The 14,797-nt window shown below is 38.0% G+C and overlaps 1 protein-coding gene across 1 annotated transcript; it reads right to left on the bottom strand.

Moving 5' to 3' along the window:
* Nucleotides 1-12,855: 12,855 nt before the first annotated feature.
* LOC126583759 (transcription factor MYB8-like) lies at nucleotides 12,856-14,509 on the bottom strand. The gene is made up of 3 exons (XM_050248272.1): nucleotides 14,310-14,509; nucleotides 14,060-14,189; nucleotides 12,856-13,801 (listed from the first exon to the last, which is right to left on the bottom strand). The coding sequence occupies exons 1-3, from the start codon at nucleotides 14,437-14,439 to the stop codon at nucleotides 13,342-13,344; spliced, it is 720 nt and encodes a 239-aa protein (XP_050104229.1). The 5' UTR covers nucleotides 14,440-14,509; the 3' UTR covers nucleotides 12,856-13,341.
* Nucleotides 14,510-14,797: the final 288 nt, after the last annotated feature.

The raw sequence follows: 14,797 nt of genomic DNA, 5'->3' as shown, positions 1-14,797 counted from the left end.
AAATCCCCTTGCCTCTTTCTCTACGAGTATAGTCCTTCCCTATGGCACCAATTCCTGGTCCTGCCCGCCTACTGCCATGGTCCTCATCTTGTGTTGCATGCGTGAAGTTTGCCTCACCAGTGAAGGGGCTCATAAATCTGGGAGGTGGTTCAACATAGTTTCCATATCCACCACCACTACCTCCAGCTCCAATATATCCTTCATCATTCCCACCTCCGGTGGTAGGTGAGTCTCCTCCTGATCTTGTACTAGAGCTATCATTAGTATCAGCACGATGTTTTGGTTGTGTAGGATTGAAAGAAGGTGGAATTCCAGTGTTTCTTGGTCTTAGGCGCAAAAGTTCTTCCAAAGAGTCAGCGCTGCTAGATCCCACCTCCTCCGCTAATACTCTTTCTACATTTATCCCTTCATTACGTGCTTCTTCAGAAACGCTGGGAGCTGGGTTGCCTTCATCATCATCTAAATGAAGAGGTCTAATCCAATGATAAAGTTGCTTACCCTCTGTATCATCATCTTCAGCAACAATATCAAACACATCTAGTGGGTCACCACGGTCGACATGATCTATTTCTGCTTCCTTATCTCGAATTTGAAGCTTCATGTTGTAGTAGCAATAAACTAATTTTTCCAACCTACTATGAGCCAACCTATTTCTTTGCTTTGTGTGTATGAGTGCAAATGTGCTCCAATTTCTTTCACAAGCAGATAAGGAAGCTGTTTGTGATAATACTTTGATTGCTAACTTTCTCACAGTTGGTGCATCGGTCCCATACATGATCCACCATTCAGCTACAATGAAAAACAATGTTGATAAGCCTAATAACTCCAACAAATTCTATTATAAACTTATCGTGAAATATGTTTACACTCACTAGGAGACATTTTTGTTCGAGCAGCAACTGATGTTGGTTCTCCAAAAGTTCTTCTTGCATCTTTAAACCATGTTAGCTGAATTCAATAAATCGTGTTAGTTTAATCCAACAAAGTAATTATTATAATTTAAGTAATTGTGTACCTTATTTCCAAATTGGCCAACTGCTGGTGATGTAGGGTCTAATTCAGAGTATACATTATGTACATCACATATAAGGGTACCATCATCTCCAACACCGGGTCTGTATTGGTATCGAGGATTCAAATAATATGTTGTTCAAAGAAACACATACTCTAATAAGAGAAATAATACTTATGCAACTAAAGAAATGAATTGCAAATTATGACATAATTTATACCTGCTGCATGCAAATCGTGGTATAATGTTTTATACCATCGGTCTTCAATTATCTTTATGACCCACCTTGCACCATGCTTTCTTTCCAATTCATCCTTAACTACACGCATCAACTCATATATTGCCCCCATAGTAGGATACACTTCTGTGTCAATGATCCGTAAAACTTTGTAAAAAGGTTCAAACACTTGGCACACATGTTCTGATTGAGTCCAAAAAGCATGATCAAGCACTATACTTTCCACCATACGACCTGCATTTGAGCGGCTGAAATTGTGGTTGGCCCAATTGTCACTAGTGAATAGTTGTTTCAACCCTGCTTTCTTCTTAAGTAGGTTGTCTAATGCAATATAATTGGTGGCGAATCGAGTGGTAGCTGGACGAATAATTTCTCGTTTGCAAAATTCACGCATCTTTGCCAATAACCAACCGTGATTGTAAATATAATTTGTGATCGTTCTAGCTCTTTTTACCACAGTAGCAACATTCTCTCTCTTCCCCATTGCCTCAAACATAAGATCAATACAATGTGCTGCACATGATGTCCAAAACACATTATGATGCTTTATTAACTTTTTTCCAGCTTTGACAAATGCAGAACTGTTGTCGGTCACGACTTAGACAACATTATGCTCTCCCACCTGCATGATTACATCCCTCAATAATTTGTAAATATACTTGTAGTTCTTTATATGGTCTGAAGCATCAACAGACTTCAAAAAAATTGTCTTTCCCTTGAAGTATACCATGAAGTTTATGATAGACAATCTGGTCGGGCCAGTCCATCCGTCACACATGATTGTGCAACCATTAGTTTCCCACTTTGACCTCAACTTGTTAACATACTCACCAATGTCTTTATACTCCATATCCAAATATTTGTTTCTTATCTCATAGGGAGTGGGAGGTTGTACTCCAACACCGGCCTGTTAACATCCCACTACCATATTTTTCAAATGATGTGATGATGCTTTCTCGGCAGTGACATTTTCATAGATAAAGAACTTACTAATTAGACGCCCCATTCCCTCCTTCACATTACCTCTAGTGAAATAACTCCAAACACTCTTTTGACATGCTTTGAATGACTTATATAAACTTGGGGCTATTGGTGGTGTTGGTTGTGATTCTCTAAGACTGCCTCCCCGTCTTATTTGTGCACCACCACTTGTCCCGGAACCTTGTGCTCTATTAGGAATTTTATGAATGTGTTCTCTTTCCCATGCTGACTGTTTGGAGGCACGTAATGCTTGTTTCAAACCGCGTCGTTCTTCAGGTCCCATGTCATCATCACATTTGTCATCATCGTCATCATCATCACTGTCAACCGCTTGGCCAATGACTTCTCCTCGTAGTCTAGCTCGAATATTTTTCATTCCATGTGTTATCTTTTCCTTCTGCTGTTTTTTATTTTTTAATAATGTGCTGATGAATGCCTTCACTTCTGGGGGGACATTATCGCATCGTTGGACATTTTTTGCTGGATCTAATCTACTAAAATGGTACTTAAGTCATGTCACTCCGCCACTCTTCATTACCCGACCACAATATTTGCAAATTGTGCCATGTTTGTTTCCGTCTATTGGGTCTCCATGTTCCCAAGCTAGATCACGTTTAGTAACTCCATTGGAAATCTTAAACGTACCTATATTTATTTCATGAAAATTAGACAATTATTTTTTGGCCAAAAAATATAGTAGTGATGACGGTTATATAAGAGAACCTAAATAATAAAGTTATTCTACAGAAAAATTAAATACGAAGTAAAGAAAATGATTGTAAACATTTAAGTAATTATAAAAATAATATGGAATAATAAAACCTAATATTAATGAATAATAATCCAATTTGATAAAAAAAATAATCCTAATATAAAATATAGTGATGAATAATAATCCAATTTGATAATAATCCAATTTAATAATAATCCAATTTAATGAATAATCCAATTTGATAATAATCCAATTTAATGAATAATAATCCAATTTGATAATAAAAAAAACCTAATATTAATGAATAATAATCCAATTTGATAATAAAACCTAATATTAATAAAATAATAAATAACATTAAAGATATTAAAATTATCCTAGGGAATAATTATACAACATTACTTAATTACTTAAAAAAATTAACATGTAATTGTTAACATTACTTAATTACTTACAAAAACTAACATGCAAGTATTAATTACTTAAAAAAATTAACATGTAATTGTTAACATTACTTAATTACTTACAAAAACTAACATGCAAGTATTAATTACTTAAAAAAATTAACATACGAGTCCACACAAATTTTTTTGTTGTTGTATAAATTACAATAATATAAATATAAGTTTGTAAACTTACTTTAAATATGGAACCCTTTGTGTTCAAGCTCTGGAATTGATCTGGAATGGCTTTAAAAGGGGTAAGGGAAGAAGAAGAAACGAAAATGCTATGAATGGCTCTGATACTCCACCTCTTGAAAGAATATCACAGTGGCACACGGTTTTGAATGAAACCACCATCCATGGTCTGAAATTGTACAAGTTATAATTATAAAAGTTGTCTGGGCTTTGAATTATTTAGATTCTTTTCAAAGAAATCACCATTATTTTTGTCCATGGTCTGAAATTGTCAAAATAATTGTAAAAGTTGTCAGAAGTTCCTGAGTAAGTTCTGAGTCCTGACAGGAGGAACCACACACACACACACACAACGCACGCAACCACACACGCACACAACAACGCACGCACACAAACATCACACACGCAGACACACAGAAACCTTTGTCTCCCTCTCGATCCTTCTCTATTCTCTCCATTCTCCACTCCTACACACACACAGAGATCTCTCGATCTCTCTTCTCCCTTCTCTCACACACACACCACGGCTTTCTGCTCTTCCCTCTCCTTTCTCTCTGCACTGAGACCCACATACACCTTTCCTTTCTCTCTGCACCGAGACCCACACGCACACCATCGCACCTGCTCCGGCGAGTTTCTTCAATTTCTTCGGTTAGGTAAGCTTCGGGTTTTTCTTTTTCTATTCTAGATCGAAGCTTAGATGTGAAATTGAAGTTCTATCTCGTGTTTTTGCAAGGTTTTTGAGATGAAATCGGCTCAGGAATAGGCACACCCATCTCCGACGAGGCCGTGGGTGTCAACGAACTTTTCGAACACCTCCGACCGTTTCACGGCAAACGGAAGTTATAAAAATGTTCCTCTCGTCTTCTATTTCATTTTGATACCTAGATCGAAGTCTAGGGGGCTCTTTTACAGTCGACCGGAGCTGAAGAAGCTTCGGCGTTCTTCTCTGATTTGCACAGTTCTGAAATTTCGTGATAATATCGATAATATCACAATATTTTGACGAAAACTAATTGGATAACCATTAAAATATCGATCCCGCGAAAAACCGATAATATCGGTGAAATATCACCGATATTATCGGCATTTAAGACACTGGTCAGCATAGACCAAGTGTTCCAGTGCTAGGAACGCAAAAGACTCAGAAGAAGTTGTCTGAATTCCCTCTTCTTTAAATATTTGCCGAATGGCTTGTGTGACAAAAGATCTCAAGTGATTGAGAGTCAAAACTTTGTAATGTGTATGCCTTCTTATGATAGCATTTCCTTCAGTAACTAGTCCTCCACTTTGAAAGAGTAAGGCTTGGCCCCATAGTCATAACAGTCGACGGTACATTCGCCCCTGGTTGTCTTAATACGAACTTTTATCCCTCTTGTTGTAATGGGATTGCTGAGAGTAAAAATCCTTCCTTTTACCAAGACACAGATAAGTTTGGTGACTTAGCGAGTAGCTAAATGAGGCAGGAGATGATGCAATGGGTGTCTGAATGGACAATATCTCCTCACTTGGTAGAACTTGACTTCCACTTCCCATTTGTTGATAGGGGTTAACCATATGGAGGTTCCCTTGGTATGTCCTTGCTTCGGCGGAGGCATGGTTGTAAGCTTGTGCCATCACCTCAGAGTAAGTCTTCCAAGTGTTGGCATTGATCATGTACTTGAAGAAACAATCACGTAGGCCTGCCGTGAAGGCCTTGGGGGCGGTCTTGTCATCTGCCTCAGCGCAGCGAGAATACTCATGGTTGAAGCGACCGGCATACTCTCGTAGTGACTCGTTCGGCTTCTGGCGAATAGTGTACAAGTCATCTGCATAATGCAAGTGATCGGTTTGGAAGATGTGTTGAGAGACAAACAGTTTTCTCAATTCCTCAAATGAGTCTACTGTCTCAAGTGGAAGCCGGCAATACCAGTTTAGAGCTCCGCTAGAGAGGGTGGAGGGGAAGAGAAGACATCACACTTCATCGGTGTGCATCCGATATGCCATGGTGGACTTAAAGAGGTTAAGGTGTTCAATTGGGTCCTCCCTTCTAGCATAGAGTTGTAAACCAAGCTTTTGTTTTGTCTTCACTTGAAGGAGGGTGTCGAAGATCCTTCTTGTGAGAGTGCCAAGCCTGGGTTGATTCCAGTCAGGTATCTCGGCTTGACGTTCGGCCTTCAACTTGTTTATTTCCTCAAGGAGATGTAGGACAAGGGGGTCCTGAGTGGAGTCATGTACCACTGAAATTTTCTTTCGTAAGTCTCCATCGCCTCTTGGAAGTAGGAAAGTTTGAGCAAGGGCGTGTGGTTTTTTCTTGGACTCGCCGTACTGACTTCTAGGGCGAGTCTATTAGAATATCTCAGAGTCCCCCGTACCTTCATGTTCCTTTGGAACCTGTCGTTCCTTCCCTAAATTGGCAGCTGGCCTGGGTCATGGGAGGGGACTGAGTCTTTCAAAAACCCTTGGGTTATTGATCTTTGAGCATATGTGGTAGGGATTCTCTCGACGTTGCTTTAGGAAGTCTCGGCAATCACGATAAACGGCTTTCGATCCTTCCAACCCTTCTGCAAGGAGGTGTCTTCCTCCACTTCTTCTACTTCGGGTAGAAGCATCTGGGTTGAAAGAAGTCTCATGTTGATCAATGTTTTGATGATTAGCTCGCTCCTCATCAGGGATACCCATGTCGAAGGGATGTGACCTTCCATGTTGGTGGGCACCCAGATGATGGTTGATATCCACAGGGGCAACGAGCTCGCGTATTTGAGTACGCCTAGTATCATGGAACGTCTCAAAGAGCTTCTCATACTGCTCCTGGAAGACCTCATTCTTCATTGCTATCTTGTTGTTTTGAGCTTCTAGCTCATCGACTTTAGCTTGAAGAGCAACTCTCTTTCCTTATTTCTTTCGTTGCTTCACACTAGGTGCAAGAGGGGTGTCAGTATGTGTACTGTGGCTTCCTTCGCTCCCCATGTTGGAGAGAGATGCCTAGTTAAAAGAAAGTGTACAAATGGTGGAAACCAGCTTGGCAAAGCTGAAAAGAGTGGGAATAAGTGTCATTCCCACAGACAGCGCCAAATGTTGATACACAAAATCAGTGAGGACTTTGGTACAACAAAAAATGTTAAGTTTGTGACCTTCGCTAGATTACTTCGATCACTAATGTGGATAAGTATGTAAATGGATAGAGACAGGGAAGCAAACACAAGATGTACGTGGTTCACCCAGATTGGCTACGTCCACGGAGTAGAGGAGTTCTCATTAATTGTGAAGGGTTTATACAAGTACATAGGTTCAAACTCTCCTTTAGTGAGTACTAGTGAATGATTTAGTACAAATGACATTAGGAAATATTGTGAGAGAATGATCTTTATTTATAGAAGAGAGTTTCTAGTTTCATTATGACATTGACACGTGTCATGTTGTGATTGGCTTCTGATGTTGACACGTGTCGTGCTATGATTGGCTTCTGATGTCGACACGTGTCGCGCTGTGATTGGTCTCCTGGTTGAAAGGAAACTCTTCTGGGTCCCTGACGGTATAACGTTGACCGGTGCTTAGTAGTTTCGGGATTGGTCAAGTATGGTACAAACAACTTGCAAGGGACAATAACTACTGGAATTTTGTATTATGCAAATACATGTTCTCAGTTAAGTGCTTTCTCAAATTATTATTGGGCAACTAACTTGAACACAAGAAGGTCAGTCGCTGGTTATGTAGTGTTTTTAGGCAACAACCCTATCTCATGACAATCTAAAAAGCAAACATCAGTGTCACAAATTTCCACAGAGGTCGAGTATAAAGCCCTAGTTCACACTGCTGCTGATATAGCTTGGGTGAGGAACATACTGAAGGATTTAGGAGTATTTTTGTCTAATCCACCAAGTATTCATTATGATAATATGTCTGTTATTACCCTCAGTGCCAATCCAGTATTCCATTCAAAAATCAAGCATCTAGACAATGATTATCACTTTGTAAGGGAATGTGTACAACAAGGAGATTTGGAGGTCTTGTATATTCCCACTGAAGATCAAATAACAGATATAGTGATAAAAGGTTTACACAGTCTTTCTTTTGTTAAACATTTTTACAATCTCAAGCTAGGAAATCCCTAGTTGAGATTGAGGGGGGATGTTGAATGTAATAGAATCAGGTTGTTAGCGATGAGTGCCATGTCAGCATAGGTGGTTAGTATTTGGAGTGTCATGTCAACAAGGTTGTTAAGTAAGTTTGTTAGAAGTAGGTTGTGTTAGTTAGATTAGTAACTTGGCTGCTAAGCTTTCGTAACTCTATATAACAACCAAAACTGTGCAACCGTAATACTGAAACTCATCAACACAAAAGATTTCATTTCTCTCTCAAGTTTCCTCTAAATTGTTCTTTAGTTTTTCTCTCTGCTTTTCTGGGTTTTCTACATAATTGCAGAACTATTATCAATGATCACATCCAAAGGTCTTGCAACATTTTCCTTAACACCCACACAAAATATTTCCCTGAAGTCCTGCTCAGTGGCTGCAAAAAGATGCAATCTTCATGCATCCAAAACGAGGCAGGCTTGGTGCACAAAAAATGCAACATGCAAAATGAGACGAACTATGCATGCACAGAAAACGAGACAAACTCTGCTCATAGAAAATTAAACAGGTTTCTGTCATGCTAAGATGGTGTCGGCGCACGAAAAATGCGACTTGCAAAACAAGGCGCACTCCGCCCGAGCAATCGAGGTGGGCTCTCTGCACACAGAAAACAAGACAGGCTATCGTCCATGCAAAACGAGTCGGGCTCGGCGCACGAAAATGTAGGACAAAAACGAGGCAAACTCAACGTACGATCTTGCATGTATCTATTCGATTTTTTAAATCACTATCGTACATAATTTTGTATTTAGTCATTTTGGAAAAAAGGATTGAAACTTGAATGGGATGAAGAAATCGATGTTGACCCATTGAAACTCCCCATCTCTAGGCCTAATTAAACACATTATACAAATACGAGCTTATACTTCGATAGTTACGCCAAGGACGTTTACGTAAAGATTGACTTTTAGGAGAGATTTTTCAGTGTTCCCGTCACACGAAGTGGTACACCACGTGTTCCTATATAAATGGTGGGTTATGTGCGTTAAAAGGTTAATAACTTAAAAATTAAAATTTTTCACCACTTGCATAAAAACACGTGGTGTATCATCCGTATTCCAGTCACAACTAAAAAATTTCCGACTTTTAGAGGCATACATCCATCCATCGCTCCCTGTCGTCAGCCCCAACTTGGTGGTTGGGGTGTTGTAGATAAGCCATGCACCCTCCCTTACATTGTAAAATTTTAACAAATTTTTTTAGTAATCTTGCATTTTGAAGTGTTAAGGAAAGTCCATCATCAATTAAAGACAAAATTAGCTTGTTCGCTACGTTTAAAACATATGCATGCAGTTTCCTGCAACTAAGTCTAGCCCACGCCCCGTTGAATAAGGTATCTTTCTTTTCAATAATCGTGGGTTTAAACCTCATCTCATCCCTTAATGTAAATTAGAATGGTATAATATCGCTTGTAATTAAAAAAATATATAAAATCTAACCCACCCGAACTAATTTTTATATCAATGGTGGTAAAACTTAAAACCACTCAACAATCTGATCAATTTCCCAATCACTTTCTCTCCCTTGTTCTCATCGATCCATGTATTAATGTATTATGTATCTCTCTCTCTCCTCCACACTCGTTACTTTCTCTCTGTTTCACACAATCAAATCTCATCCGTTTCCCTCTATAAATGTCCCTCGCAATTCATCACTTTCTCTATTTCACAGACGCATCCTCACCACTCATATCTTCGCCCAACTCATGCAGTCATATAACGCTCCTCAAGTTCTCAAGCTGGGTGCGTTATCACGGAACTAAATTTTCAAAACTTGTCCTCTCCCTGAGGCTTTATTCAAGGAACTAGTAAAAGGAAAAACAAAGAAAAAGGGTACATTTTAATCGAACTACATTGCATATTCTACCAAATATATTATGAGGCGTGAGTTGGGCATAAAGCCCCAGTTTCTCCCATGCATGTACTTAAAAAAAAAAATATGTGAACGATAGTAATCAAACAACAAAATTTTTTATTTTATTTTTTATTTTGCATGTACTTAATTTGGTAATTAAGACAAAACGTGGCATCCTGAGTCGTACGTAGTATTGCATTGAAAAAGATGCCCCTAACCACTAAAGTAACTTACCACGCAAAACAAACAATATTCTTTGGGTTAAAAAAAACTTGTGGCAATTGTGATAGGTGAATTAGGCCGTTAGGTTGGTTTGATGGTTAGGATTAATTTATTTTGGATGCAGCACAGGGTTTTATGGACAATTGCGTTAGATGTGTGAAGACAAATATATATATATATATATATATATATATATATATATATATCGCTACAGATATCGCTGCCTAAAGTTCTCAACAGCCCGTCAAGCCTTAAAATGAAGGACTCTAATAAATAATAATCCACAATTTCGAAGGTCAAAATGGCAAAAAAAAAAGTAACGTTAAAGAGACTAAATTAACAAATCAAATGAGGTGTCATCAATAGAAAATGAGCACGTTTATCAACGATTAAGTAATAATCCAACCACTAACTTTCATGTCATTTAGTTTACAAAATTTAATCTATAAATTTAATTTTCCTAGCATTACTCGACAAAAAAAAGATGAATTAGATATTAACAGTTCTTGGTTTGTAACCTCTTCGGCCTAGCCCTGCAGGGAACATAATTCAACTGCCATGTGCGTCATCTGTATTACCACTAAGAGAGCACTGCATGAATCTTTATTGAACATGTCAAGAATTTGATTCTCCTCATGTTACAAATTATCAACGTCTAGTATACAATAAGCAACGAATATATCTATGTGTCATGTTAATTAATTGGCAAGAGCCACATTGTCGAATCATAGCACATATTCTTACAGTTATTCTGTTGCTAAATCCATATGAAAAAACACTGATGTAATACATATACAAGAGGCCAGGTTATCCCCGGCCCTTTTATATGAAGCATCTCCATTTTTATGGAAGAAAAATGAAAAAGGATTGCATCTTGGACCATCCCTCAAAGAATCCTGTGACCCAAACCGCTCATATGTTTCTTAAGTAACTTATGCAATGATGACTCTTACAAAATAATCAACCATAATGAAAATCATTTTTTATTAAACTCTGATCAAACAAAACAACACAATGATAATTCAATTTAATTTATGCTAAAATTATTTAGACAAAGCAAATTGACACATTTACTCAAATTGACACATTTACTCAACATTCTCTAATACAGATGAGTCATATGTCATTATATGAGTCTTGCTTATATCGAAGAATGTGTCAGTTTTGTGTGTTCAAATAATATAACCCATTTATTTATTATTTTTTAGAAATAATTCTTACATGAAAAAGAATTCTTACATGAAGACTACAAAATAGACGGTTTGGATTTAGATCCCAATTAGGTTATGCAAACATCGTGTCGTGTATTTTCTTTGGTTCTTTAACATTTTCTTGCATGCTATTGACTCTTAATTAGGCTATGCAAACATCATACCAATCGCGAAACTACCAAGCACCGGTCAACTTTATACCTTCAGAGACACACTTAAGGATTTGTATTGATGCACCTATGTCGAAGCAAAAGAGTTTCTCTCCAAACATGAGGCCAATCACAACAAGACACAGTCAATGTTATTATAAAGCTCCTAGAGTCCACATCTACAGCAGACGAAGGCCAGAGACTATCCTCAACAATAAAAAGAGATCATCCTCCTGCAATTAATCCCTAATGCCATCATTGTACTTAAATCACTATTAGAACCCTCGACCGTGGGTATAGCCCAACTTAGGAAAAACCATGTACATCTTGTGTATACTTTTCTATCTCTATCTCTTTACATATTATCATCACTTGGTGACTGGAGCATCTTGGGAAGGCCACAAACTTGATACTTTACGTTGTTCCAAAGTCTCACTAATTTTTTGCATCAACAGGAACCAAAGTTGTATATTCCAATTAGATTGCATATTAGAATAATTTGATCAAAACTACACATCATATGGCTGATCATATTTATGTAAAACGAACTCTTGCAGGTTGGTCATTGAATACATCTTAACTTAATAAACATGGAAATGACTTTGTAATGGTGAACTTGAAATCCTTGGTCCCATCCCTGTTGTTTCTAAATCAACATATCATTCGTTGTTACAATTTTTTGGCACTTTAAGTTGTTTCATTTACAACACAAAAGCCACAATCAATTTATCAATTTCATCATTTAGTTAGAGTTCTTTCAAAGTTAGTAATTTGTAGAGATCCAATCAGTCCATGTGGTTTGACACCCTTACTTATGTCATTGTACTAACCATATATTTGCCACATTTTTGGGTGGACACCAAAAACATGGTACTTTTTAAACCCTTAAAAGGGGATCCTATTGTCGAAAGAGCTTAAGGACTTGTTTGGTACACATGATTGGATTGAAATGGAAAACTTACTAAATTTAAGGTATGTTGAACGTAGAAATTATAAAATTATGATCACCTAGATGATTGAAAATGGATTACTCGTGAAGAAAACTTATCCATTCCAATCCTCCTTAAAATTGTAGGATTAGAAGAGATAAATTTCCTTCATAACTAGTCCCTTCCAATTCACTTCCACCTTCAATGTACCTAGAAATTTGAGAGGTTTTCCATTCAAATCCAATCACGTGACCAAACAAGTCCTAAGGCTATTCCATACCACACATAAATAATGAATATTCAAGAGGTTCGCCACACTTACCGAGATCATTTTTGAGGGGTTGAAAGGCTTCTTAGCAGTCAGACATCCACTCAAATGTGGTTTTCTTCTTCGTGGAGCTGTCGTTAGCACGCTAAAATAAGTATTAGTGTATAAATGTCATTATACTGTCTGCTATATATTTGCTATATGGCTGACAGATTGCTGTATGACGGGACATAAGCAGCACCCTGATTTGGTGTTAATTAAAGATGGTATTCACCAATTCCTTGTTTTTTTTCTTTTGTTTTCGAAAGCACCAAATAGTCTTCGCATACCTAACTTACACATGCTAACAAGAAGGCGATAATGTCCGTCTAGGGTTATTCATAATCATAACTATCATTAACAAAGGAAAATACTGATACGTCCGTCTAGGGTTATTTCATAATCATAACTACCATTAACAAAATACTTACAAATTAGTATTTTGCGAAGAGAATAAAAAGAGATTTTTGTAAATGAAAAGACTAAATTGAGCAACAAAAATATGTATGTTCAATTGTTCATAACTTGATAGATAGCTATACTACTATAAACATAACATATGATCATATGTAGTACTCCCCTAGCTAGTCATCCGAAGTCAATTTTTTCGCCTTCCAGGATTCAATTACAATCACGATTGATGATTGTTGTGCACCTGCTTCATTCATCATTTTATTGACTTGCAGATTAATTTGCAGTACTTGATCGTCTCCAACTTATTGAATATGCTACATCCAAGAATTTATCTAACTACATTATACAGAGGAATTCTAGCAGCTACATGAAGTGTTTGGTCCTTCTTTACCTCCATGTTATAAATTAGTCAATAATCTGGCTAGCTCTTTGTCAATACTAAATCACAACTCTTGATCAGCAACCAGACAATCATTCCTCATTTTTCCCTGGCCAGAAAGATCAGCTACCTTGCCAGAGAGTAATTATATATACCTCCTTGATCAAACTATAATATGTATTATCTGAAAAGCACAAGGGTAGGCAAATGCTGGAGGTTTGTTTCGATTTCTCTAGCAGTAGTGTTCGACCCCTTGATAAGCTTTGGCATCCCTTCCTCAACCTGTAGTGAAGGTTCAGGAAATGCAATGGTGAGGTCAAGATTCAAGTCACGAGATGATGGACCAGATGTTTCATCTTCAAGAACACTCGCAGCTTCTGAGGCCCTATGATCAATTTGATCATCTGAGGATTTCAATGGTGTTTTAGTACATGCATTAATATTGCTCATTGACCCAGATGATGTTGCAGCAGGTGAAACGCTATCGTTTTGCGGATTTGGACGAGGAATAATCTGGTTTAGCCTATGGTTATTTGGATCAATACCCATTTTTATTAGCTTCTTCCGGATGTGAGAATTCCAGTAGTTCTTAACCTCATTGTCCGTCCTACCGGGCAGCCTTCCAGCAATCAACGACCACCTAACAGCCCATGCATGAAATGTAACGTTACACCATTAGGTATATATATATATATATAGTTGACCTTTATAACCACGCGCTAAAAGTTAATGAATACATTCGAATATAAGTCATATATACAATTTTTCTTGAACAATCTATATACATACATCATATATGCAGTAAATGTTCTTGCCAGACAATCTCACCAACATAAGGACCCGTGTTGTCAGATATCCGGCAAGAGAGAACGAGAGGATGGAGATGATTGGTACTTACCGGTTGCCAAGGAGGGCATGTAGTTTGATGATGAGTTCTTCTTCATCTTGCTCAAAGTTACCACGTTTGATGTCTGGCCTTAAATAGTTTATCCATCTTAGCCTACAACTTTTGCCACACCGGTGCAACCCTAATATATTCACAATATCAAAGCCATTTATAAGTTAATGATTAGGAAGAAAAAGTAGTTTTACATACAGACATAAAAATGCACATAATCGCACGACGGTTGTTCAAATGGGAAACCCACCTGCAGCCTTGGGGAGAGATCGCCAGCAGCCTTCCCCATGAGTCTTAATGTAATCAATGAGTTTTTGGTCTTCTTGTTTAGACCAAGCTCCTTTGTTTGTGCCTTCTTTTTCACAGCAAGGTTTTCTCATTCTGTACGAGAGAGAGAGAGAGAGAGAGAGAGAGAGGAGAAGAGGGAGAGAAAGGCCCAGGTAATGGCAGAACATGAGCGTAGATATAGTAGTCGATCGATGAGGGAGGTGGGAGTTACAGAAGGTTGACTTGGACTGGTGGTTTTGGCTTTTTAGGTGGGTCTCACTCACGAAGTCATTCGGATTGGAAGAAGATAAGGTCGTGTGTGTGTTCCTGTAGACCTAATAGTTAGTTGTTTACCGTTAAGTATACGTCACTTTCCATTCCACATGTTTCTGTAAATCCAAGTGACATGCATCAAGATGACGATGGAAAGTTCTTGCTACAGAGAACGCGGTCAAAAACAGATGGAGAGGT

Source organism: Malus sylvestris, chromosome 9, assembly GCF_916048215.2.
Source record: "Malus sylvestris chromosome 9, drMalSylv7.2, whole genome shotgun sequence".
Lineage (NCBI taxonomy): Eukaryota > Viridiplantae > Streptophyta > Magnoliopsida > Rosales > Rosaceae > Malus > Malus sylvestris.
Note: the sequence above shows the minus strand (reverse complement) of the source record. Positions and strands in the feature narration are given on the sequence as shown.

What these genes read in the sequence shown, in the direction of transcription:
- LOC126583759 (XM_050248272.1), bottom strand. Translation starts at nt 14,439, where the DNA reads ATGAGAAAACCTTGCTGTGAAAAAGAAGGCACAAACAAAGGAGCTTGG. An exon ending in ATCTCTCCCCAAGGCTGCAG is followed by an intron (nt 14,190 to 14,309) that starts GTGGGTTTCCCA and finishes TGAATATATTAG; the next exon opens with GGTTGCACCGGTGTGGCAAA. An exon ending in CATGCCCTCCTTGGCAACCG is followed by an intron (nt 13,802 to 14,059) that starts GTAAGTACCAAT and finishes ATGGGCTGTTAG; the next exon opens with GTGGTCGTTGATTGCTGGAA.